The 25,558-nt window shown below is 51.2% G+C and overlaps 1 protein-coding gene across 2 annotated transcripts in view; it reads left to right on the forward strand.

Moving 5' to 3' along the window:
• The first annotated feature begins 1,790 nt into the window (after positions 1-1,790).
• Positions 1,791-25,558, forward strand: part of TBX5 (T-box transcription factor 5) — a 44,843-nt gene continuing 21,075 nt past the window's right edge. For both annotated transcript variants that reach the window (XM_060029383.1, XM_060029385.1), the window contains exons 1-7: positions 1,791-1,983; positions 3,710-3,894; positions 5,519-5,613; positions 7,738-7,857; positions 8,690-8,837; positions 12,371-12,523; positions 20,265-20,356. In XM_060029383.1, coding sequence (XP_059885366.1) covers positions 3,748-3,894; positions 5,519-5,613; positions 7,738-7,857; positions 8,690-8,837; positions 12,371-12,523; positions 20,265-20,356 — 755 coding nt within the window. In that variant the 5' untranslated portion in view covers positions 1,791-1,983; positions 3,710-3,747. The remainder of the gene's footprint in view (positions 1,984-3,709; positions 3,895-5,518; positions 5,614-7,737; positions 7,858-8,689; positions 8,838-12,370; positions 12,524-20,264; positions 20,357-25,558) is intronic.

The raw sequence follows: 25,558 nt of genomic DNA on the forward strand, positions 1-25,558 counted from the left end.
CTCGGGAGGGACCTGCAGATTATTTATGGGACTTTATTTTATCCGCAAATCTCTGAGAATGTAAAGGGATTGGAGAGCTCTTTCTGGATTTCCCCTTCCTTTTTGCCAGAGATGCGGAGATGCAGGCTTTTCCTGAAGCCATGTTTGTTTTCCGTCGTTGGCCGGGGGTCGCCCCCTGAGCGAGCCCAAAGTCCTCTGAGCTGACATTTTGGAAGGGTGAGGGTGTTTTCACAAATAAATAAACTGTCTCAGCAAAAGGCTGTTTGAAAACAAACCTGGAAGGTGGAGTGAGAACTCTAGAGAATGCTTGGGTTGGTTTTCTCCCCAGTTGCCCCACTTTTAGGGTTGGACAATCCACTTAGGAATTTTGCAGCGATGCATCAGGCCTGCGCTGGGATTTTAGTTCCCGGGGCCATAGAGGATGGCACTGAGGCAGCCTCAGATCTCCCTAGCGGTTCTCCTCCCTCCATCCCTCTCCCCAGACCTTGGCCTGCAGGCTTGAATCTCTAGACAGAGGCTGAGAAAAGAACAGGGTGACAGAGACATGGGTGAGAAACAACAACGGGGACCCTGACGTTTGTTCCAAGCACTAATTCTTGACTTTCCAAGCTGGGTCTGCTCAGGCTAAGACCTACTGACCGTGTTTACGCTTCTATTGACCTCTTCAACTCGACCCTCAAAATAATACATTTCAGATAGGGGGAGGGCAGGGAGAGGAGGCGAGTGGAGATGAAAACCCCAGCCAGCCCCCAGTGACTGTTTGATTATTTTAATAAAACTGGGCACGGGAGGTCTGGTGGCCCTGAGGGGGGTGGGAGCGCAGGGCGATTTCTGGGCATCTTTGATCTTGGCCCCCCATCCCCACGCACCTTCACCCTGCCTTCACCCCAGAGTCTCTCAGAGTCGGGGTGATGAGTGGGGATGCGGGGAGATATCAGGGCGGCTAGCGGCGGCAGGCTGGGCCAGGTGGGGTCAGGCAGTTCTCCGTCTTGAGGTCAGCGGTGGAGAGAGAACGCGGGCGAGGCTGCAGAGGAGGCTCCCAGCGCGTGTGTGCACGCCTCGTGCGTTCCTACTCCGTTCTCTGCACAGCCGCGTCACCCAGATTACTTCCCGGGCAGAAGCCGAGCGGGTTTGCGATGATTTGTGCAGGATTTTTTTTGCAGCCTCCGAGCCGCGCTCAGAGAAGCAGAGATGGATGGAGGTTGGAGAGCGGGTGGAGAGGAGGGGGTGATCTCGAGGTCTGGGTTTGAGAGTCGTGTTGTGATTTGAGTGTTCGGGAAATCTAATGGAAAAGGTGGTTGGGGGAGGGAGTGGGAAGGGAGAGGGAGGAGGGAGGAGGGGAGGGAGAGAGAGAGAGACAGACAGAGGCAGGCGGCGTGCAGTGGGAGCTAGTTGGATAGGCAATTTCAGTACTTTGTAAGCATCAAGGCAGCCCAACGTCACCGAGCTCAGCTGAGTCGGCTTGTATTTCTGAGAGAGAGAGAGAGAGACAGAGAGAGAGAGAGAGACAGAGAGAGAGAGAGAGGGAGAGAGACCGACTCTTACCTCGGATTCCGGAACTTTAACCCTGGAAGCTGCGCTCAGAAAGGACGTCGACCATTCCCAGGCTCCCTCTTGTCTCCCAGTTTTCCCTCCCTGCGGGCACAAGGGAGAAGCAGGGCACTGAGATTATATTATTGGAGGTGCTCCCGGAGGCCGCTTGTTTCGCTTCCTTCGGAGCCCTTCTGGCGCCTGACGACTTGGAAGTCTTTAGGGAGCGCGAGCGCGAGCGCAAGCGGAGGAGGTGTGTGTTGAATTGTGGGCAGTCACTGCCGAGGCTCCCGCGGTGGGTCCTCCTTTGTAGGCAGCGGTAGCCGCTGGTCTGGGGAAGCAGTCCCCCCCCATAGACCCCGGAGCCACCATGCCCGCGCCCCCGCCTCGCCGCCGGCTTCCCTGCTAGGAGCCAGAAGGGATGCAGTGAATGCACCGGCTTCACCGAGCGAGGTAACAGTTCCGCAGATGGCCCGGGAGGCTGGGGAGGCAGCCCGCCGGCTGAGCGGCTCAGGGAGGCGCGGAACGCGGCACTCGAAGCCTGGCCTCGGATTCTGCAGGGCCCGGCTCGCGGAGATTTTGCGCGGCCCGGAGCTGCCCGGCGTGTGGAGCCGAGGAGGCGGCCGGGGCTGGGGGAGAGGCGTTGAGGTTTGCAGGACGCGCGGCCCGGTTCTGTCAAGCCGCATCTCGTTCGGCCCCGCCAGCCCCGAGCTCCCCGGGACCCCGGCCAGGGCTCGCGGTGGGATTGTCCCTGTGGCCGGCGGTGAAATGGAAGCGCACGTGGGGCACGCCAGCCCCACTTTCTTTTGTTATGAGCAGGCTTGGGGGCTCCTATCACCGCCTCCCCCAAACCCCAAGGGCGTGGTGCAAGAGGCGGCTTGGGTGGGAGTCGGGCCTCAGAAGCTGGTCTTCTCCTCGGCACCATTTCTGGGTCTCCGGCCACTGCAGACCCGGGGTGGGATCCAGCCTTTTGCCCAAGCGACTGCTAAGATTTGGGGGAGGGGGGATGCATTTCTTGCGCCTCCTTCCCAGTCTTCCCGGCTTTTGAGGGAGGAAATCCCTACTTGGGAACGTAGAGGATGTTGGAAGGAGATCAGAGCAGGAGGCAGGCTCCTCCAGGCTTGAACCGTTCTGCAGCTGTTATTTTGTGTGTTCCAACCTCACATGCCTGTAACCCTGGGCCATTCTGCAAGTTGTGTCGGACCTCAGTGGCCGGTTCAATGCCGGAAGCCCAGGATTTATCCGGGCACCACTCTGGCGTCGCCAACCCCGAGCTTGGGCCTGCAGTTGCAGCGAGCCAGGCCCGACGGAAGCTCGGAGAAACTCCTCTCGGCCAGGCCGCTCGACAAAATGCCCGTCTCGGGCTGGAGAGCCGAGAAAACGAGGAGAACGCGCCCCCAGCGCTGGCCTCCGGCACCCAGCCGCGCGCCGCCCTCCGAACCGCTGCGCCGCCGCTTTCCTGCCCTTTCTGTTTGGCTCCTTTCTACTTTTCATGTTGCTTACGGTTGGGGAAAAGGGGAGGACTCAATGTTAAAGGACTTTTCATTTCAAGGCCTGTGACTGATAGAAGATGAACGTGAATTCTCAAGACCTGGTTTCTGGATCTCCAGCTCTTTCCTTTCCTATGTTTTTGGTTTTTGCGAGAGGCGGGTTCTTTCAGGCATTCTGCCTGCTGCAGAAAAATATTCCTCTTGTGAGTTTTCATAAACGGGGCTCTGCTGGCCTCTTGTAATTTGATGAAGAAAAAAAAAATCTCAGAAGGGCACCGGGTTTGTGTTTTGTTTTGTTTTTGGTTCGTACCCAATGGCTTCCAAAAATACCCAGGCCTTATCTTTATTGGCTCTCCCAGAAGTCCAGACAAATTTGACGGGCAGCTCGCTTATCGCGGGGGAGCCTGCGAAGGGGAGATGCGGGCCTCGCCTCCTCCCGCTGTGACGCGGGTCTTTCGCAAGAGGCTGTGCGTGGTCTTAAAGTAATAGTAATGATAATCATGACGGGACCTTCTGCAGCTTCCTTCAGCTGGGGACGGAGGCGCTGGTAGCTGGAAACTGCGGGTGGCAGCCTAGTCACTGCCCCCTCCTGTCACCAGAACTGTGCTTCCAACCTTCTCTTTTTCTTCCTCTGCGCCCCCGCCCCCCGTCCCCCGCCATCTGTCTTTCTCTTTCCTTCTCGTCCTCAGAGCAGGACCCCGAGCGGTCACAGGGCCCCGGGCTCACCATGGCCGACGCAGACGAGGGCTTTGGCCTGGCTCACACACCCCTGGAACCAGACTCCAAGGATCTACCCTGTGACTCAAAACCCGAGAGCGCGCTAGGGGCCCCCAGCAAGTCCCCGTCGTCCCCGCAGGCCGCCTTCACCCAGCAGGTAAGAAGGGCCTCGGGGCCCTTTGCAGGAACCAAAGCCCCTCTTTCGAGTGTTTGGGCAAGGGGGGCGGGCAGTGCCCATGATCTGCCCCTTTTCTTTTCATCCTTGCTCAATTCCACCCTTCTCTGCCGTGCCTCCCTAAATGCCAGTATAGTCCCATCCACTTTATTGTGACGATTATCTTTACGGCCAGAGGATTTTTGAAATACATTGAAGTTGTTAGGGGAGCCTCAAAGATCCGGCTGTTTGGGGCCAGCGAACAATGGCCCAGATCATTTCTTTCCTGCTGCACTAGGTGTAAACTCGGCTTGAACGCCTCATTAAGGGTCGGGTCAGCGGCCGCTTCAGGCCGGCATGAGCGATGGCTTGACCCCTCTTCAGATCTTTCGTAGCCTTCGCCTCCTCCCGCCTCCTCCGCGCCACCGCGCAACCTCGCGCGCTGCACCGTTTGTCTGGCGGCCGGGGCCTGGTGGGCTGGCTCCGCGGGGCCGGCGGCGGGGAGCACGCACGGCTGGGCCGGGAGGGCGCGGGGAGCCCGGGCTCGCCTGGCTGGAAGCTGGGCCCGAGCCGAGCGTGAAGCCTCGCCTCTCGCCCTGTGCCCTTCACCCCCGGCGCCCTGGGCGCTGAAGGCGTCGTCCGCAGACCTTGATGGTTTTGGAATGGGGTGTCAGAGGGCTGGAAGCGGGGTGTCTTGACCAGAAAAGATATTTGCACACAGCTAAAACCCTTCTTTGGAATTTAGATGTCCTTCCTGGCTTTTTCATTGTCTCTCTCCTTTGCCCTTCACATCTCAGGAAGATGCGCGTATATCTGTAGTGAGACAGTGGGCACGCGTTTTCAGAAACTTAAGAGGTTTTCTTTCAGGGGAAAACAAATGTACTTGTTAGAGGTTTACAGATTATTGCGAAACGAAGACTTTGTATGTAATTTTTTGGGTATGGGTTTTGTAGAATAACTTGTAGTTGAAGGTAGAAATGTTAAATCGCTTTGCCCATAATCCAAACAACTTGAAATGAACGAAGCTGGATGCGAGGAAGGCCTAGGACGTATGTTAATAGAGACATTTGAGAATTAATTTTTGTTTGGGATTGTGGAAACCTATTATATAAATATTTAAAATTTTATATTTCACCTGTGTCTACCTATGCACTGCCATGGTGAGAATAAACACGCATATACACAGTGCATGTCTGTCTATTTTCGTGTGGACATCTGGGTGTCTGCATAAGAATGTCCTGGGTGGGTTTTTGAGGATTGAGGTTGGGTTTCTTTTTTTCCTTTTAGCTGCCCCTTGGCTAAAGCGGATGGGGATTGGTCCCATTTTTTTCTCAGCCCCGTCCTCCCCATGCACATTCTGGAACACCCTGATGGCTGGGTTTTTTTTCTCTAGCCTTGTGTTGGTGACATTAGAAGGAGACAGCTCTGCACTGTGGGGTTAAGACCTGCCCGGGAGAGAGCATACACAGGGCAGGGGCTGCTCCGGAGCCCAGACAGTGCTGCAGTGGGTTGGGGGCCGTTTTCAGCCTCTGAGCCCACTGGCTCGAGGGGGAAGGAAGAGAAAGCTCTTTGTTTTGGGGGAGTTTGGGGAGGGAAGGCTCATTGACTTTTCCTCTCCTTCTTCTAGGGCATGGAAGGGATCAAGGTGTTTCTCCATGAAAGAGAACTGTGGCTGAAATTCCACGAAGTGGGCACGGAAATGATCATAACCAAGGCTGGCAGGTGAGATGGTCACCTCTGTGGAGAAGGTACAGGGAACTTGTGGGAGAGACTAAGAAAGGTGTGGGAGACCAGTAAAAGGGGAGAATAGAACCAGAGGTGGGGGGGGAGAGACAGAGCGAGAGCGAGCGAATATGAATATATTTCATTTGACCGTATTCTGGTTAAAGAGGAGAACGGTGAATTCCTCCAGTGATCTCCCATTGTGAGGGGAAAAGCCTGAAAGATTCAGCTCAGGGACCTGGGCGTTTCTTCCACCTCGTATATAAGAAGAAGCAAGAGCTTGGGAGGCTGTGCTATCTGGATGGATTAGTAATAAGAGAAGGAGGGATGAGGTGGGAGAGCCAACGGGAGAACAGAGAGTTGCAGAGACACACAGAGATGAGACGGGGTTTGGGTTTCATGGGATCTCAGACTTGATTCCTGGCCCAGACCCTCCTTCCCACCCTCCCTGACCTTGGAGCGGTTCCAGAGTCCCACCCGATCGCCAAACTCGGAATCAGTTGAATGTATTCGCTACCTCTTTCATTGTTTATAGAAAGCAGGCGAAGCCTTTGAAAGGGAACCGGGCTACGCCGGGCTCTATATACAGACACCGATAAACACGGCCGTTTCATCAAGACACTCACCCCGGAGTTCCTCTTAAAAGCTCACAGTTTTAGCTAGAAATGCGAGACTTCTGGGGGAGGGGGTAGGAGGGTCGTGCAACTCGGTATCTCGGCGTCTGAGTGCGCCCGGGTGCGGGGACAACCCCGCCACGTCCCTACCGGTGCTGGACTGGCCCTCCGCGTCCCGGAGGGCAGAAAGTCCCAGTCTGCGCACAGCAGGCGTGTGAAGCCGAGCATCCGGTAGGCCGAAGCCACCGAGTGTGTGAAAGGGGCGGGTGGAGCCGCCTCGCCAGACGCCCACCGCTTCTGCAGCCCAAGCCTCTCGCAATAAACTGACAACAGTGACATTTATTATTATTTGAAATTAAACAATGTGTGCTCCCCCGCTCGGCCCGAGCGAACAGGAGGCGCGTTCTGTTTATACCAAAGAACTCAGGTCCTCTTCCCATTCCGCCGAGGAAGGAAAGGGCGGCCGGGGCCTCCTTTTTCCCTCCCAAGCCTGAGCCAACGGGATTTAACTATAAAAGGCCTGCGAAGCCTCCGGCGCCTCCGCCTCCAGGCGCGCTCGCTCGGGCAGATAAACACCGCGAGGCGAGGCTCCAAGGCCAGAGGGAGAGGTCTCCACTCACCCACCCCTTCCCGCCATCCCTGAGCGAGCCAGGTTCCAGCAACTGGTCCTTGCGCCCCGGGCGGCCTTGGGAAGGCTTGCTTTCCGGGGCGCCCTCCTCCCGAGGCCGGATGGAGACGGGGAGTGCGCCTGTGCGCGGAGAGGGAGCCGGGCGCGGCACACGCGGGGCGGCGGAACCTCCTTCCAAGCACCAGATCCTCGCGCACGGCCCGGTTCCTTCCGAAACTAAATTTCTTTGAGGAGGGCCAAAGCGTTTGGACTCTCTAAGGAGGAGTGCCAGGCGCCTCGGAGATGCGGTGGGGGCATTTAGGGAGAAATTCCTGCGCGACACTCGTGTCAGAGGTCACGCACCGAGCTGTATCCTGGGGGCGGAGTGAAGCCGGGACGTGCCGTGGGCACCCACGCGCGGGCAGCCCCAGGGAGCACCCACTTGGGTGGCCACGTGACGCGCAGCGCTGCTCAGAGCGGCCAAAGCACCTGGCTGGGCGGAGGAAACCAACTTTTTTCTTTTCCTTTTTTTTTTTTTTTTTTAACAAGCCTTTTCCTGACCCCAAATTTAAAAAGTAGGTGTCTGGTTCTGAAAAGAGTCTTTAGCAAGAGTTGAAATGAGGGGTCCCTTTCAGGGCTTCCTCGAAACCAGTCTGTAGAAGTCCTCGCCTTCTGCTTTCTATTTCCTCTTGTAGATGGTATAGTCCCAGCCTGCTTTCTCATCTCTTGGCCTTTCTCCTCCCCATAACTTGGAGGGAAACCTGGGATGGATCTTGGCAAGAGCGGAGCAGGGGCCGCGTTTCTCGTCCACGATCGATTCTTCCATTAAAATTTGTGGACGCGCTCTTCAGAATGTTTGCATTAATTCCCTCTGCCTCTGTGTCTCCTCCTCGTCTGTCCTAGGCGGATGTTTCCCAGTTACAAAGTGAAGGTGACCGGCCTTAATCCCAAAACGAAGTACATTCTTCTTATGGACATCGTTCCCGCCGACGACCACAGATACAAGTTCGCAGATAATAAATGGTAGGCACCGTAGCGGCTGGCGGGGAAGGCAGGGAGGACCGTGCAGACCAAACTTCCCTCTCCCCACTGAACCAATAAACATTGTTTTGAGCTCCTACTGTGTGCTAGAGGTTTTTGCTGCCCCTTCCGCTGCATCCTCCTGACCTCACCCTGAGAAAAAAAAGAGCAGCCATTAGCCCCCATTTTATAAACGAGAAAACTGAGGATCAGAGGAAGTAAAGTGCCGATGTCTGTTGCTGCACCGGAGGGTTGTGGATTTTTAAAAAGGGTATTGTTACCAAGCGTTGGAGCTATTTCTGGGGGCATAAACCATTAACAGTTATTTTTTATGAGTTACCTGCTTTGAACATGCCTTTTTTATGAAATTGCAAAATCAGTCCGGGGTATTTGAGTTAAACAGGCAAGAGAGGAGAGGCGCATTCCTTGGGTACGTTGCTCCCGCGGCTGCCAAGAGTGCAGAGGCTTGAAGACGAAGCCCCTTTGGAAAGCCCTCAAGGAGTGTTCCCGAGACTTTTTTGCACATCCAGGCTTCCAGTACCCGCCAGTTGTTCGTGGGCAGAGAGACGCTGCGAGGCTCCCCACGGCGCCCTTGGTGCTGGGGGAGGAATTAGGTGGAAGGAGAAAGAGCCGGGCGGCGGTGGTGGTGGGAGCGCTCGCCTGGACACCAGCTCCAGGCTTTCTGCGCGTCTGGCATTGCAGATGCCCAAGCAAGACCTGAGGGTCAGGCCATTTCCAGATCATTCTCGTAGTCGGCAGCCGTTGCTTTGCTCAAGAACCAGCCGGCACCACGGTGCACTAAGTCTAGGCGGGGTGGCGCCTCTCCTTGGTCTAGGTCTGTGACGGGCAAAGCGGAGCCCGCCATGCCGGGCCGCCTCTACGTGCACCCGGACTCGCCGGCCACTGGGGCGCATTGGATGCGGCAGCTCGTCTCCTTCCAGAAACTCAAGCTCACCAACAACCACCTGGACCCATTTGGGCATGTGAGTACCTCGTGCAGCTCTTCCTCGTATCTTCAGGTTCACACCTTCTGTTCCTCACCTGACTCTCCTCTCCCTCTTCTCCAGGACTGTCTCTCTCTTCTTCGTTCCTCACGCCCACCCATGCTTCTTTCTTTGCTCCATTTCACCTGCCTTGGTCTTTTACTCTCTCTCCCTTCTTGACCTGGCCTTCCTTTCTCTTCCCCTTTCTCTCCTCTTTCCTTTTCTCTTATTTCTCACACCTTCTAATTCTTCCTGGCTCTCTCCACCTCTCTCCTACCCAGACATCTCCCCTTTGCAGTCCTCCCTGTGGTCCACTAGTCCACGCTCTGGGTTTGTCTTTCCTGGGTGGCTGGCGATCGAGCCCCCTAGGTCTCCTGGCCTGGGGCTCTCACCCTGCATCCCTGCTACCAGTACCCCACCCACCTGCCTTTGCTGAGGGACAGGGGTCATGGGGTGACTAAGGCAGCTCATTCTGGGCCTGGAATTCCTGTCCGTTCAGCCCCATCTGTGATTAGGGGTGGGGAGTAGTGCTTCAGTCCTGCAGAAAACATGGGCCCTCTAGCTCGGCAGGTACTCAGCACAGACTGCAGAGGCTGGACCACGATGGGAGCTGTATACCTTACCTACCTCCTTGCAAATCCTGCCATATTATGGGGATGTTCCGGCTGAAAGGGAGACCTGAGGCCCCCTGCTTCCTCTTTTACAGATGGGGAAACCAACCCACCAGAGGCGAACTCCGGTACTCCTGCCCCTTTTAGCTCGACGCTCTTGGGTTTATCTGTTTTTTTCCCAACTTCCAGCTTTCCCCCCTCCTCCCACCATGCCCAGAGTGGGCAAACCAAGATCAGGGTCCTACACCTGGAATCTGGACTGGCCCCGAGAGAGAGGGGCCTGATGAGCTGCCTGAAACTGCAGGATCTTGAGTGTGCAGTCCCCCCCCCTCCAAGAGAATGTGTAGCTTCTAGTAGATTCTCTATAGGGTATCATCCTCTCTTTCCCCAAAGAAAAACAAATGAACAGAACACTGATTTGAGGGAAAATGTCCCTAAATCTCTTCATTGGAAATAATCACCGGGACAGAACGCAGTCTCTGAATTCAGAGTTTGCAACCCTTAGTTTGATGATTCCACCAAACAAGGAGGCCGGTTCGTCTTAGGGCATTTGATCCTCATAGCAGCCTAGAGAGGAGGGTGGAAATACACAGCCTTTATATGGAGTCCGGGGGAGGGGAGGTTACCTGCCTGAGGTCACACAGCTTGTATTTGGGAACAGGGATTTGAGGCCAGGTCTCTCTAATTGCAGAAGTGACCTGCATCCTGCCACTTTGGAGAAGCAACACACAGGGTTCCCAGTTTGGGGACGTGAGGGGACGGGGTACAGATGCATTTGATCTGGAGGGAGGACAGTTTGTGAAGGTCCAAATGAGAAATCCGTTCTTGTGGGGCCTTAGGGCTGAAGCACTGAGTCTGTGGTGGGAAGGAGACCAGGGCCCTCCACTGATGCGCTCAATGCCACTGTACACGTGGTTGGTGTGAGGTCGGACTGTTGACCACTGGAGAAGAGAGAAGGAAGGCCTATTCCCCTTCTACGCTGTAGGAAGGGAGAGGAAAGGGGCTGGGGGGGGGGGTGCGTTTCTAGGCAGAATGCCGGGCCTCCTTTGCGTTTCAACCAGGGTGTTTTGCCTGCAGCGGCCAGCTCGGGGTGCATCCCAGCGCAGACGTGACCTCCACCTTGCGTGGGTGTTGGCTGGCTGACGGTGTACCTGCTGTCCCTGCGGATGCTTTAGGTTAAGCGCTGGGGAGAGAAGGGACCATTTTGTAAAGGTCCTGCGTGCATCTCCCAGGACCGCGTCCTTCTGGAGGCTGGGCCTCCGTGGCACCTTGGTCTGGGCTCCTTAACTTTCCCTCTGCAGCCCGGGTGTGCCTTTGGGGTGGACCCCCGGGGAAGGCGCGCGCACGGTCCCGAGCCCTGGGCGCCCCTGTGAGTTTCAAGTCCTTTCAGTTCCGCGGAGGAAGGCGCGGTGCTCTGAGCCGCTCCGGACTGCCCAGTTGCCACGCATTCCCACCCCAAACTCCGGACTTTGAGTCCAGAGCCGCCCTAATGAAATTAAGGGCCATTTAGATCGCCCTCGCGCTGATGTCTCCACACTGTCCCCAGCCGTCAAAGCAATTTGGCTAAGCCGGGATGGTGGCCGCGCCGGCCCGCAGGGCCCCGCTGCGTCTCTCTGTCGCCACGCCGCCCCGGCCGGCGTCGCTATCGGTCAGGGAGGCGGCCGGGCCGCGGCGGCCGGAGATTAGAGCCGCGCGGCCCGGGGTCGGGGAGCCGCGGGGTCCCGAGCTTTTCGCCCCTCCCCCGGCCTAGTCGGGCCGCGCTCCCCTCCCCCTCCTCCAGGTCGGTTTCAAGGGTTGGCCCGAGAACCCTGCCCCAGGGTCATCCAATCAAAGACACTGAGACTACCTCCGCCGCTCAGTTTGCGGTCCTGGGGTAAAAGCAGGCCAGATTTTTCAGCTCGTGAAACGCGGCAGTTCGCCCATTCGGTGGGTATAGATCAGGACGTTTTGAGAGATATTAGCGTTACCAGCTTCCCGGGAGCATCAAAAGCACGGCGCCAAAAGAACAACAAACTCAGTTGTTTTTAGTAAAGATGCGCATCTTCTCCGAAAGTTCCGCTCCAGCAAGAGTGTGGTGACTGCACACCCCCTCCTGATATTCACAATGGTGTCTGTAAGAAGAGCTGCAACCGTGAGACCCCCCACTAGCCCCTGGGACCCCCCCAAAGACATGGAGAAGATAGAAAGGAAGGAGAGAAATATTCCCCCCAAAGCAGATGCCACAGTGCCGTCTGGGGCCAGGTCTGGGGATAATTCCGGTGGCGGACCCTGAAATACTGTGAAGTTGGAGACAGGGAATCTCAAGGGCAACCAGACCCCTGTTTGATGTTAGGGGTGGGGTGGGTGCTTCCCTCCCACCCAACTCACACCCTAGAGTCTCCCCCTTCCCACCATTTTCCTCTCTTTTTCCTCTGATATTTCTTCCAGTTCTGCAAATGCTTGGTCTCTTCTTTTGCATCTCTTTGAGCCTTTTTTTCTTGGGCAGGGCTAGTTATTTTTATATATATATATGTTTGTTTATTTGTTTCTGCTGTCCTTTCATTCCAAAATTTTTGCCCAGGCTTCCTCGAGGCGGGCACCAATTCCTTGCCCCAAACTTGCATCACTCCCGCTGGGGGGGACATGCCCTACGCAGGGAGTTAATTTATTAAACTAACTTTATTAAGCATTCTGATTTACTGCTGTGTGTGCTCTGGGTAGATTCCTGGAATATTACCCTGGCTCTTTCATATGGAAATTGTCATTTTTGAAATGTTTCTTTTTAATGAAATCACTGGCTTCTTTTCAAAAACAGGAGAAAAAAATGGGACCTTTTCTCCGAGAGCCTATATAAGGAACGTAATTTTGGGGTGGAGAGTGGGGCTTTATGGAAACAAAGGGGTTTGATTTTTCTTACAATCTCATTTTCTTTATTATTTTTAGATTATTCTAAATTCCATGCACAAATACCAGCCAAGATTACACATCGTGAAAGCGGACGAAAATAATGGATTTGGCTCAAAAAATACTGCGTTCTGTACCCACGTCTTTCCTGAGACGGCGTTTATTGCGGTGACTTCCTACCAGAACCACAAGGTGAGCCCAGTACCCAGGAACCGGCGGGCCTGGGGCCGCCCGCTTGTTGGCACGAATCGCAGTGGCTTTATGGGCACCTTTATTCCTCCGCACGGTGGGCACCGACTTCTGCTTCAGTGGGCCGGGGCAGGGACAGAGCTGCAGACTAAGGATCACAGCTATTTGTACTACATTCATGCGGTTGGCACGAAAGTCACACATACACACACACACACACAGCCCAGATAGAAAGGAAATGATCAAACCATAGATGACCGCGTGGTATCAATGCTCGGTACTCAAATGTAACAAGGAGGCATCTCGCTGCAGTCGTGAAGTGATCAGTGAGAAGAAAGGTCCCCGTATTGGCCGGCTCCGTGCTCTTGGGTGGGGACGTGGTGTTACCCTTCCTGGGACCACTTTTTCTGTGGGGGGTCAGTCTCCTTCCCTCCTCCACTCTGCCCTTTGGATGCATTTCAGTTCCAATCGGGGCAAGTGGCAAAGTTGCCGGAAACCTTGAGCTTGGGTTTTCCCAGATGCTTCCTTAATTGTTTCAGCGATTACTGACCCTGGACCACATACTAAAGCAAGGTTGGCATTGCTTAAAACAAAAGCAAAAACTGAGTAACCTGTGTCACCAGCTGCCTGGATCAAAGCTCTGGGGACTTAAATATGATCCTGCAAAAATACAGCTTGGCGAGGGGAGGCATGCACGCGACCAATGCATCATTTGGTGGCTGTAGTGTGGTATAGAGGTGGGATGTCGCAGGTGGATTGTGTCACTGTCAGACCTCCACGCCGTTCGAAATCCAGGCCCCGATTTGGGCCATTCAAGGCTTGACCGTGATGTTGGAACAGGGAGCCCCATCACCGCAGGTTGGGGGGGAGTATCTTCTATTCTTGCCCAGGAGAAAGGGCTTGTCTTGACTCATCATGGTTCATGTCTGTTCTTTAGAAACCTGAGTGCACGTGGATTCATTTTATTGGCGGGGGGAGGGCAGGACTGAATGATTCCTAAGCCTCATTACGGAAAGATCTGGAATCAGGAAAGGCAAGATGTAGGGGCTGGGGAGAGGCCGCTGCCGCTGTGGGATTGTGGACCGTTGGGAGTATTATGAAGTGACTTGGGGTTAGAGGGCTGTGGGAGGGGAAAGTAGGGGGTCCACGTGGGATCAGTGAGGGCGGGTCATGTGGATGACTTACCCAGATGGACGTGGGGATGGGGGGCCCCTCCCCCTCTACAGCTCCTATCCCTCCCCAACCTGCAAGGGAAAAGTGGGGTAGAGGGAAGTTATAGGGACTGTGGAGCCAGGCAGGAGAGGCCAGGGTAGGGTGAGAGATGGGCTTAGCACCCTAAAGCCTCCAATCACTTCTTGAAGGTCATTTCATGCAGTCTATGTGTTGGTTAATCCCCGCCCCCCGCCCCCTGCCCCCTGCCCCCATGAAGCAAGGGCAGTAACGAAATGCTGTGGGTAATCTCCAAATTCAGATTGTCAATGACCAAGGCAAGCTGTGATGGATGGTCACTTCCAGGCCACACGGCCTGTCTGGGATCCCAGGCCTTGAGAGAAGAGCTTCCTTTCAGCAGAAAACTCACTCCCCCCATCCCCCCACGCCACGCAATTACTTTTTACAGGGAAAGAAGGATTCTTTTTTTTTTTCCTAAGTTCTTCCCACTCGTTGAACCAATAAGAGCGGAAAAGTAAGGTCAAGCGTCCTGAAAGTTCCAGCACTGTTTCAGGCTAATTTGAGATTGGCTGCTAGAAACCTGTTTCCTCCATGGCTGTTGTAAACCTATGTTTAGCTTTGTGGTGATGGCCACAGGGCGGAAAAAAAAAAAAAGGAAAACATAGCAACCAGGATGCTCAGTTCCTCATATATATGTACGCTTAGAGCCTGCTAGTCCCGACAGGGGGTCCAAAAATCTGTGGGATCTTTTTTTTTTTTTTTCTGCCAAGGAAACCCATGTTTATCCACAGAGGACAGGAAGTGATAGACACATGAAAGTGATCTGTTAAAGAAACACGTGGGTGTTCAGCTCTTTTGGGGGAAATTCCTAAGTTCTATGTAGTAAAGATCTTAGGGGTCCATCAGGAGTGGGTAGATCTGGGGGACCACGCATGCTTTCTCTGTTTATAGCTTTATTGAGGCATAACTCTCATACAGTAAACGGCACTATTTGATGTATTCGATTCGCTAAGCTTGACATATGTGTATACCCATGAAACTATCACTGTAGCCACTTGGGAACATACTCCACATCCCCTAGATTTCTATATATAAAAAAAAGTCTTCTCCAGTGAATATATTTGGTGATCTGTGTGTGTGGAGTGCCTGTCCAATGGGGTGTGTATGTGTGAGTTTTGAACACAATCTAGGAGATTGTGTATCTAAACGCTCATGGGTCTCAAAACGTGGGTCTCCAAGTATGTATTTGGATATATGTGTTTTGTTTTTGTTTTTGTTTTTTTTCCCAGTTTTATTGGGGTATAACTGGCATACGTACTGTTTGAGTTTCAGGTATATAGCATCGTGCTCTGACTTACCTATATCATGAAATGATGACCATGGTCAGTTGAGTGATGGATATAGCTGTATTTGAGGATCACACAGGAATTACTGATTTTCTTCATTGGTTGGGCCAGGGAGCCCGGTTGTGCTGTACATATAGGTCTTTTTAGCCAGCCTGACATCCAGAAGAGGGATTTCATAGGAGAGCACTTTCAATCACTCTCCCCATATGAGGTTTTCCCCAGTATTTAGTTACTGAGTACCAAAGACACCTATTTTCTTTGTCACGAGGAAGTCTAAAGCAATAGATTTTTCCAGTAGAATCCAGGCCCTTGCAGACATTCCTCGCATGGATATATGATGTGTGACTTAAATAAGCGGGTCAGGTTGAGTGTGATTTGTGGACTCTGTTTTGTTACTTTATTGTCCCACCTGGACGGGATGTTGAGACTCCTGGCTTCATGGGTAGAAGCCACCTGAGCTGTTCCTCACTCTCCTGTAGGGTTAGGATGAGAATCTGCAGGCAGACTGCCTGGGTTCAAACCCATTTGACTTGGGCAAATGATTTAACTCAGTTTTCCCCGTCTGTAAAATGGGGATAAGAAGAGAATTTATTTTTTGTTTTTTTGTTATTGTCTTTGTGGGGATTACAATGAGATAATCCATGGAATGTGTTTTGTGCAGAACCTGCTACAGAATCAGCACAGTGTTAGTGATGATTCCATTGATCGACTACTTAGTTGATCAGTTTATTAACGGGGCAACTCCATCCAAAACACACGTGTTGGAAAACTCTTTGCCTACCCTATTTTAGAATCTGAAAGACTGAGATTTTTAAATAACTTCTTATTACTGTGGTTGAAACACAACTACAAATGTTAGTCTTTGTGGTTTAGTTGCTTCATTCCGTGGTTGCATTTTCAATCCAAGGACTCTTTGCCCAGCGTTACGCTTTGGATAATCGGGCAGGGAAGGAAAAGCAGTCTATGAGATTAAATTGCCAGGACAATTGGGAAAAATACGAGCCACCCATTTTGGGTCCAAAGGGCTTAGTGCCTCCAGGCTGATTTGGAGGCAGGTGCCAGGTACCAGGTGGAGGCAGGTACGTGACCGGGTTCATTTCTTACACTGCTGTCGCACACCTGTATACCACGGGGTTCCAATGACACGACATATTTCCTGAGCCCAGCTGGGATCCCAAGCTGGATTTGGGAGTTATTCCCTCAGATGGTTGACAGCTTGAAAAAGATACGTAAACGCTCGACTCTTCCCCAGCGACTGTTCACTCTGTGCAACATGTTTTTGGAAGGTTTGCGCTGCAGTTGTCAGCAGCTCCCAGAGCAATCCCTAGAAATATTTAGGTGTTACAAAAAGATCACATGGGCATTTCATTTCACTGCTTTTGCACCAATGGCTTTGTATGCAAGCATGTCTCTCCCCCGATATTAACTTACTTTGCCATTAAAAGGCATTTTCGTCCTGCTTAAATCATTGTGTATGGAGCCTGTATTTATGAGGTACGAGCCTTCTGCTTGGGACCAGGAAATGAACCCCTAAGAGAGAGACATAATTAAGACTTTCGGCCCTCGAGAGGGTTTTTTTTTTTTTCAAAAGTGAGAATTCACAACAATTATTCTCATTAATTTTTACAACCTCTGTCTCACTGGTTGGAGCTGGCTTTTATATTTGTCCCCCCCCCCACCCATGCCCTTCCCCCGGATATCCGGTTTTCTGCTGATTTTGGAGGGAGTACATTTGTATGATGAATGGAAGTCAATTTCAGCGGAGCCTTTGGGTAGAACTCAGACATCCAGGTGTATCGGTTTATGTGCCCGTGAGTGACTAGCTCTGTGTTAGGAAGGGAATATCATAGACAGGGTTATGGTAAGTGAGGGGACAAGTGTGAAATAAGTATGAAATCAGATGGACATTTTTACCTGCACCTAAGCTTGCATGTTAACTTTTCTCAGGGGTAATTCTTATGTCCAATAGGCATCTACACTAAGACATAGGTAAGACCCACACACCTAAGTGTATATCTAGCAAACTGTGTGTATCCTTTGCCATCGTATTTTTGGAAGCTATGGTGATAAGAGCAAGAATTAGGTAGTAGTTAATCTGTTTGAGGTGCAAGGAATGGGTTTGAGTAGAAAATTTTTGCTGATAAAATACCAAAGCCACCCTTTTCTTTTTTTTCCTCAGGGTAATTTTTTTATCCTGAGCTCTTGGTGGAACAGTGACGTCATGGAATAGGCATTAATTCAGCCCTGATGCCACACCCTCATTGTCTTACTGTCCTCAGTATGTTCAGGGGATGCCTTCTGTCACTGGGTGGGTGGGAGGTACAGAAGGCGGGATAAGGATTCCCTCCACCCCTTTTCAAAATGATCTAATTTTTACTTAACTTTTTGAGAATTCCCCTCTCCCCCTTTAAAAAATGATTTATGGTCAATTGGGTTGCATTTTATTGTCATAAAACCGGAGTGAGAAAGAAATCCCCACTAGGTGATGGGCTTTTGGACTCAGAACTGGCTTGAGGAGTACACATGTTCAAGACTGTTTTCCAAAGAGATTTTTTATTTTTTATTGCAATATCATTGATCTACAGTATTGTGCCAATCTCTGCTGTTTTCCAAAGAGATTTTACAGACGTTTCTACTCATTCTGAAGAGTTAATTCAAAATCAGAAAGTTGCAGGAATGGGTACAGTTAAAAAAAATGAAGGAGGAGGGAATGTGTATACATAGAAATACCCAGACATATTTAAAAAGTTTTACAATTGATTTTATTTTTTGGAGCAGTTTAAGGTTCATAGTAAAGTTGAGTGGAAAGTACAGAGAGTTCCTGTATACCCTCTGTCTCCCTGCATGTACAGCTTCTCCTGCTCCCAGCATCGCCCCCCAGAGTGGGACATTTATTACCGTTGTTGAACCTACATTGATACATCATCACCCAGAGTTCGTAGTTTGCGTCAGGGTTCGCTCTTGGAGTTGTAGACTCTGAGTTGTTTTTTTTTTGACTGTGCCATGCAGCTTGTGGGATCTTATTTCCTTGACTAGGGATGGAACCCGTGCCCCCTGCAGTGGAAGCGTGGTGCAGTGGAAGCATGGAGTCCTAAGCACTGGACCGCCAGGGCAGTCCCTAGACTCTGTGGGTGTGGATAAATGCATAATGACACGTCTTCACCATGATGTATCCTACATCATGAATCGTTTCACTGCCCTAAAAATCCTCTGCGCTTCTCTCGTTCATCCTTCCCTTCCTCCTAACCCCTGGCAACCACTGATCTTTATGCTGTTGCCATAGTTTTGCCTTTTCCAAGATGTGTCATATGGTTGGAATCACATAACATTTAAAAAATGTTAATTTTACATATATATTTTACTGTGAACACACACACATATGTAGTATTTTTATGTTCATGGTAGAGTCTTGGAGTTAGAAGGAAACTTTATAACACCACCTCTTCCAGAAAACTGAACAGACCAGAATGATTGCCCCCAAATGGACAAATTATGGGTGCGTTCATCGATTAAGCCTAGTTTTGCAAAGCAACTACTTGGTTTCTCAAAGTCTGTAACGATACTACTGGGGATAGAGGAGATGGTTTTGTGGGTACTTGAAGATGATGGGATCACAAAGAAAATTGTTCTTATTCCAATGATCTTTCTATTCATTTATCAGAGAAGAGTCTTATTTCAATACCAGTTTATGATAAATACTTCTCTAAAAGTGTCGAATTTCCTCTTGCAACAAAGAGAAGGCAGGCCTTAGGCTTGGAACTTTCCGGGGGTACCAGTAGAGGGAATTTTTTAAAAAAATTAATTAATTAATTAATTTTTGGCTGCATTGGGTCTTAGTTGCGGCATGTGGGATCTCTCGTTGCAGCGCGCGGGCTCTCTAGTTGTGGTGTGCGGGCTTAGTTGCCCCGTGGCACGTGGGATCTTAGTTCCTTGACCAGCGATCGAGCTAGTTCCCCGACCAGGGATCGAACCTGTGTCCCCTGCATTGGAAGGTGGATTCTTAACCACTGGACCACCAGGGAAGTCCCAGTAGAGGGAATTTGATATACTTATTTTCTTTTTATTGACTAGCAAGTGATTCCACTTTGACGTATAGAGAAGTGATATAATTATTTTTATAGTATAAATTTAAATCAAAAGTGGTTTGATTTAAATAAAAACATTAAGCAGACCAGTGAACAGGGACTGTATAGATACGATAATGATGGTGAAGGTGACCTTGGAATGACTGGCCTCTGAAGAATGCTGCCCTGGTTTCCATGAAGTGATTATATATATAAAAATTCAGTTCACACACAGTTTTTAGGAAATACTTCTGGCAAACTCCATAGGGATGCACTCTTTTACCTAGACCTGCTACCATACGCTCACGCTAACAGAATATGTGTTGATGGTTTCCATGAAGGTTCTGGACCTTGAACCAAAGACCCTGTTCTATCACTAAGTTTTGTATAGTGCAACAAAAATTTCCAAGAAGAGGGCTCTCTCTTCCTTACCTAAGCAATATTTTTTTTTTTGCGCTTACCGTGCGACATGCAGGATCTTAGTTCCCCGACCGGGGATCGAACCCCACTGCCCCCTGCAGTGGAAGCGCGGAGACTTAACCACTGGACCGCTGGGGAAGTCCCCTTACCTAGACAATTAAAGAGTTTTGAAGCTGTTTGGTAGCTATCATATACGTTATAATTTTATATGTTGGTCTTTATTTAATTAGACACCATTTTCCACCTGAGCTAGCAAACTGTATCTGTGAAACTATGAAATGAACGTGAAATGAGGCATAGTAGGATTCTGAGAGCAATCATCAAGACCTTCCCAATGGAGACTGCCACGCTGCAGGAAGTTGACACCGTGTCAACATGGTACAATTTTCCAGGGAGCAGGGGGTGTACCAAGTGTTGAGGCCAAGATTGTGTTTGAAACACAAAATGCTACGATTTAGAAAAAAAAAAAAAAAGCCACTCCAGCCAGAATGATGCAGAGTAGGACTCCAATTAATGGGCAAACTGAAACCAGGTTTTCTTCCCCTTTAAATACAATCTGATCTAGGACATTTTCCTCCTTTCGAATGAAGTGATGGGTCCCGTTGATGTGACGGGCTTCACTTGCTTCTTTGGGTTGCCAGAAGGTTGCGTTTCCATGACACTTATTATTAGCCGGGTCCCGAGGTAGTCTTATAACAATCAAGTGAAAATGGAACTCTTTCTCTCTCTCTCCCCTTCCTTCAGATCACCCAGTTAAAGATTGAAAATAATCCCTTTGCCAAAGGATTCCGGGGCAGCGATGACATGGAGCTGCATAGAATGTCGAGAATGCAAAGGTAAGAAAATGGTGTCCTCCGCTCCCCGCCTCTGCACTCCCCACCCCCACTAATAACACAGGTGAGCCGGCAACACCAGAAGTGCAGGCACAGAGAAATGGGGTCCTCTTTGCCATCAAGAAAAAGGAGAAAGAGCCTCTTCAATCCCACTTTCTGGTAACCCTCCAGAAAGGTGGTTTCCTCTATCAGGCAACGTGGAGTGCGTAGCTTTAGGGGAGAGCATGTCGGAGGGAATGTGACGGTCTCCATCTGCCTCGGGAACAAAAGCTACAATCTTGTCCTCTTTCTCTGTTGTCTCTCTCCCTCAAGTGAAGTCCGCTCTCTCTTTCTTCCCGTAAGTCACAGCCGACGAATGATGTTCTTTTAGGCAACAGCTCTTGATAAATGAAAGGGAAGTTAATGGCTTGAGTTCCTGGGGGTGATATACAGACAAAGTTGACACCACGTGGTGTCCCAGGCATGGGGGATTGGAAGCTGGTGATAAAAATTGCTCGGTGTTTTTACATATCCTGTGGTCACGGTCGCTGATATGATGACTAGAAGGGGCTGTGGAGAATGGGAATTTGGTCTGATTTGAAAGGATTGTACGAGCGTTGCCAATTTTGTTAAATATTCTCTCTACCTCTTGGTAGAGTTCCAAAATAACTTACCATATGGCAAGAGAATTAGAAATACATCTTGATCCCTTTGACCAAGAAAGTTTTCTTCCTCTCTTTTTGGTGGGTTTAGTATTTCAAAATAAAATGAGGTCATTTAGGAAGCTTTTCCTCATCCCTTCTGGAAGACACGAAAAGGGAGAGTTGGGCAAATGGACAGATGTAGCCATTCAAAGGAGGACAAGAGACCTAAGAAAGAGAAAGAGAGAAAGGCCGCAGCTTTGTGGTTTGAACATTGGGTTTAGAAATGCATGCCGTGGAAATTGTTTTCAGATAGCGGGCTTACCAGACCTAATTTTGCATGCTTTTAAAAAATAAATATGCCATTATCCTCAGATGGGACACGTACACCACACTCATATGAATTTCTGCATTCATAACTGGTTTCCTTCACAATTGTGGATTTGTAAGATGCTTTTTGTGGTGAAAATAACCAAGTTCTTAAATGATTATTTAGAAACATTTTTGGCTTTACGTGTCTACATTTGAGAACTGGAGTTGGGTTTAATCTATGGCCGTTGGAAGAGTTGACAACAAATACCACGTAAAGGTGAAAGAGGCCAAACTATTTTCAGCCGTAGGCTCGGGATGCCAAGTTTTTATTTCTATGGCGTCTAAACCCCCATCCTATCCTCATGGTCGTCTGTCATCACAGCAGCTTTGCCGTTGATGGACAGTCTCATCTTGGTCCTCCTGCAGGTAGGGGTCCAGGCTGTGCAGGTAGGGACTGGTTCCAGCCTGCAACTGAATACCTTCTTCCCTCCCCCACTTCTTCCTTCCTTCCCACAAGGTCAAAAGCAGGTGGGATCATGGGTTTAAGGTGCTCGAATCGCCCCCTCAATCTTACCCAGTCACCAGGCCCTGTTGATGCTACCTTCTTATCATATCTCTCAAGTCGCCTCCTTTCTCCATCCAGGCTGCCTATTCCAGCCACCACTGACCTCGCCTGCTGCAGCCTTCTAACCTCTTTAGACCTGATGTCAGCTCTGTTGCCCTCCCGGGGGACGTGCTCCAGGCAGCTGCCAGAGACATCTTTGTACCACGCAAATCAGACACGCTTACTGCACAGCCTAGAACACTCCCAGGCCTCCTATTGCTCTCAGTGTCAGGTCCAGACTCCTTGGTGTGGTTGACCACGCCCTTCCCATCCAGCCTTGCCACGCCCCCTAGCTTTGTTCCTCACCAGCGTCCCCTCTCCCTTTCAATCTTGCTGAAGGAGCTGCTCCAAGTCTGTCTTCTTTCCATTATTTTTGGCCCTTTGAACACCACAGTTGGTCTGGCTCTGTCTTTCTCTCCTCCTTTTCCATCTCCTGTCCATCACTAAAGCCTCCCTGTAGCTATTTCTTCCTCCGAGAAGCTTCCTCTGGCCACAGACTGCGTAGTCAGGGTGTGTCTATTCCCAAGAGCCCTCACTGCTTTCCTTTGTCAGGCCGGGGCCCCTGTGCTCTGGAAGCTGGTTGGGCAGATGATGGACATCAGAGGAAAGGCAGGTGGGGAGGGACAGGTGTTTGAGAGCTCACATGTCAGCGATCCTGGGGACTCTCTGTTACAGCTCTGAACAACACGGCTGCCTAGATATTTAGGCAGATGACTGTACTTTGGTCTGAACGGGCTGCCCTAACCGTCCCCTAGTTACTGCAGATTGGCTGAGGGGTCCTTTCCGGGTAGGCCCTTGGAGATGGAAGGAAGGCAAGGCGGTTGGTCCTCAGAAGTCAGTGATTGACGTGTTGGATCGAAACTCTCAGCCTCCGAGCCACGTGTGTCTTTGTGGCCACATTAGGAGTTGCGCTGGGGAACAGGGAGTGCACAGGGTCATGCGCCCAGTTCTCTAGAGATGGCCCCTGGGGAGGAGAGGGAGCAGAGAGGTTCCAATAGGCTTTGGAGTCAGACAAACCTGGGTTCAATCCTTGCTCTGCGTTTATCGGCATGTGACCTCAGGCAAGCAGTTTCACCCCACGGAGCCTCAGTATCCTCATCTGTAAAATGGGCATAAATAAATATAGCTTCCCCTTTCTGGGGTTCTTGCGAGAATTATGTGAGAAAATGCCTGAAGAGTGCTTGGTTCCTAGACCACGCTCCAAAAAATGATCCAAGCTGGGAAAGACTCCTCATGACTCCCAGTTTTACCCTTGTTCAGAATTTATTCTGGGCTGTGGTCCCAACTCCCAGCTCGCAGTAGGTAGTGACAAGTGGGGAAGATGGCTCTCCGGAGACGGCTGTGATAACAGCCTGGCTGGAACGGCAGGCTCACTGTTGATCTTGTAATCCTGTTTCCTGTCCCCCACACACCCGGTGACAGCTGGCTCAGGGAGCAAAGCGGGAGGAATGAAATTTCCTCTAATTCCAACAATCGGACGAAGGGAGAAGGGTGGGGTTAAGGAGGGTTGAGCCTTCACTAGCAGTGATCCCACATAAATAACGTTTGGATTAGCTTGGCCAATGTCTGGGCACTCACCGCCCTCTCCTCTCTCTTCACCCAGCAGTCTGCGTTTGGAACACGCAGAGGGTGTCTTAGTTTTCCAACATTGAGGTGCGGTTTCTAGTTACAGAAGTAGTAACTGCTTATTCTGAAAATGGGGGCGCGAAGGGAAAGCACAAAGAAGAGAATAAAATCATTCCACAAATCCTGCCTCTAGCCGGCTGATTAAAATACATGCCAAGGTTATTTTGAAAGGTTAGTCTGCGGCTTAAAAACTTCTTAGCCCTAAAAACCAATATTTCCCAAATTGCAGTGTCCCCTCCCCTGGTGAGAGATGAGATGATTTTAGAGGGTGCCCACAGACACACAGTTGCATCAGGCTGATTTCATAGACAGTATTGTTTAGAATGCGACTAAGTTCGTTTTGTTTTGGCTACGCCGTGAGGCATGTAGGATCTTAGTTGCCCGATCAGGGATTGAACCTGCGCCCACTAAGCGCAGAGTCTTAACCACTGGACCGCCAGCGAAGTCCCCGAGACTAAGTTCTAAGGAAGGAAGGGAAGAAGGAAAGGAAAGAGGAAGGGAGGGAGGGAGGAAGGAAGGATAGTTAAGACTGATTATTTAAAGAAAATGTTAACTAAATGGCAGGACAGCTGGTGGACGTTGTCAAGGTGATATGCACATCGCAGACATCTGGGAGTTGCACCTAAATAAATGCTCACCTTGATGAGAAAGTGTGGGAGCTTCACTGTCAAAGGTGAACAGGAACTTCCTTGGCCTATGGGGCCGGGGCCAGGGCCCTGGGGTTGGGGAGGGCACCTTTATGGAGAGGATGGGGTCCAGGCATTGCCCCAGCAATGGGATTTGAAACTGTTGGGAGGAAGGGTTTTCTGCGTTGGATCAGGGAAGGAATGCACAGGGATCTACCTGTCTTGGGCTCTGGAGGAGGCGTCAGACTCTGAAGATCTCTGGAAGCCGGCTGGCGTGGCACTATGACAGGGAACACTGTTCCTTAGAAGCGTGGGGTTCTAGAGGTAGAAGGGATCCCGGGAGGTGGCATCTGGTCCAACCTTCTTCCTTTTGCGGAAGGGGAAACTGTGGCCCAGATACTCTTTTATTCAGTTTTTGATCTGTTGCTTGCTTCTTCAGCTAACACACATTCGTTCAGGGCTTACTCTATGCCAGGTCCCGGGGATGCAAAGATGAATCCGTGCATCGAGGGGCAGGGTCCACTGATGGAAAAGCAGGCTCTGGAGCTGGGGTCCAGGCTATCACGCTGATTAGCCCCGGGGCTCCCCTACTCCATGGGGCTTCTATCCTCCTCATCTGTAAAATGGGAGATAATTATAGAACCTACCTCCACAGCTGTTGCAAGGATGAGACGAGGTAATGCGGGTGTCCTAATTACTATTGCTACGAAACGAATTACTGCTAAATTTCACATGGACTGGCTGCGAAGCCCTGCGCTCTGAGCTGTGCCGTCTGCTGTGTGTGTGTGAGACTAAATCCGGGACAGCCAGAGCTGTAGCACTTAGCTTCCGACGCCTCCGCAGCCCACTCAAGGGGAGGAGGTACAGGCAGCCTCGGTCCTTCCATGGGGAGCTCAGAGGCCATCACAGCGCTCCAGATTTCATCCGCTTGCAACCTGCTAGCCCTCAGGAATGCTCCCTCAGTGCTACTTATGGTGGAAAGACCAGGCATCGCTCGCTGTCACTGTGCATGAGGTGAAGCAGGAAGTCCCAGGGAAACACTTGGGTTTAGTTCAGGATTTGTGGGTCGGGAATTTGGGAAGGATGCCTCTGGGCGGTTGTTGCTTGCTGTCCGGTGTTGGTGGGGACGGCAGGTATCTGAAGGCCAGACAAGGCTGGACGTCCCAGATGGCACACCCCACGACCAGCAGTTGACTCTGCCTTTCGGCTGGGAGCCCACCTGGGTTGTCCACTGGAGTGTGTGCATGTGACCGGTCCGGCATGGTGCTCTCAGGGGAGCTAGACTCCCTCCGTGGTGTCAGGCTGCCCCTGGAGAACCACAGCGTCTTTGCTCACCAGGCCTTGGGAAGCTGTAGTGTCTTTTCTGCTGCATTCTGTTGGTTGAACGGGACTCACTGAGATGGGCCCAGATTCCAGG

The sequence above is a fragment of the Delphinus delphis genome, chromosome 13, assembly GCF_949987515.2.
Source record: "Delphinus delphis chromosome 13, mDelDel1.2, whole genome shotgun sequence".
In the NCBI taxonomy this organism is placed as follows: Eukaryota; Metazoa; Chordata; class Mammalia; order Artiodactyla; family Delphinidae; genus Delphinus; species Delphinus delphis.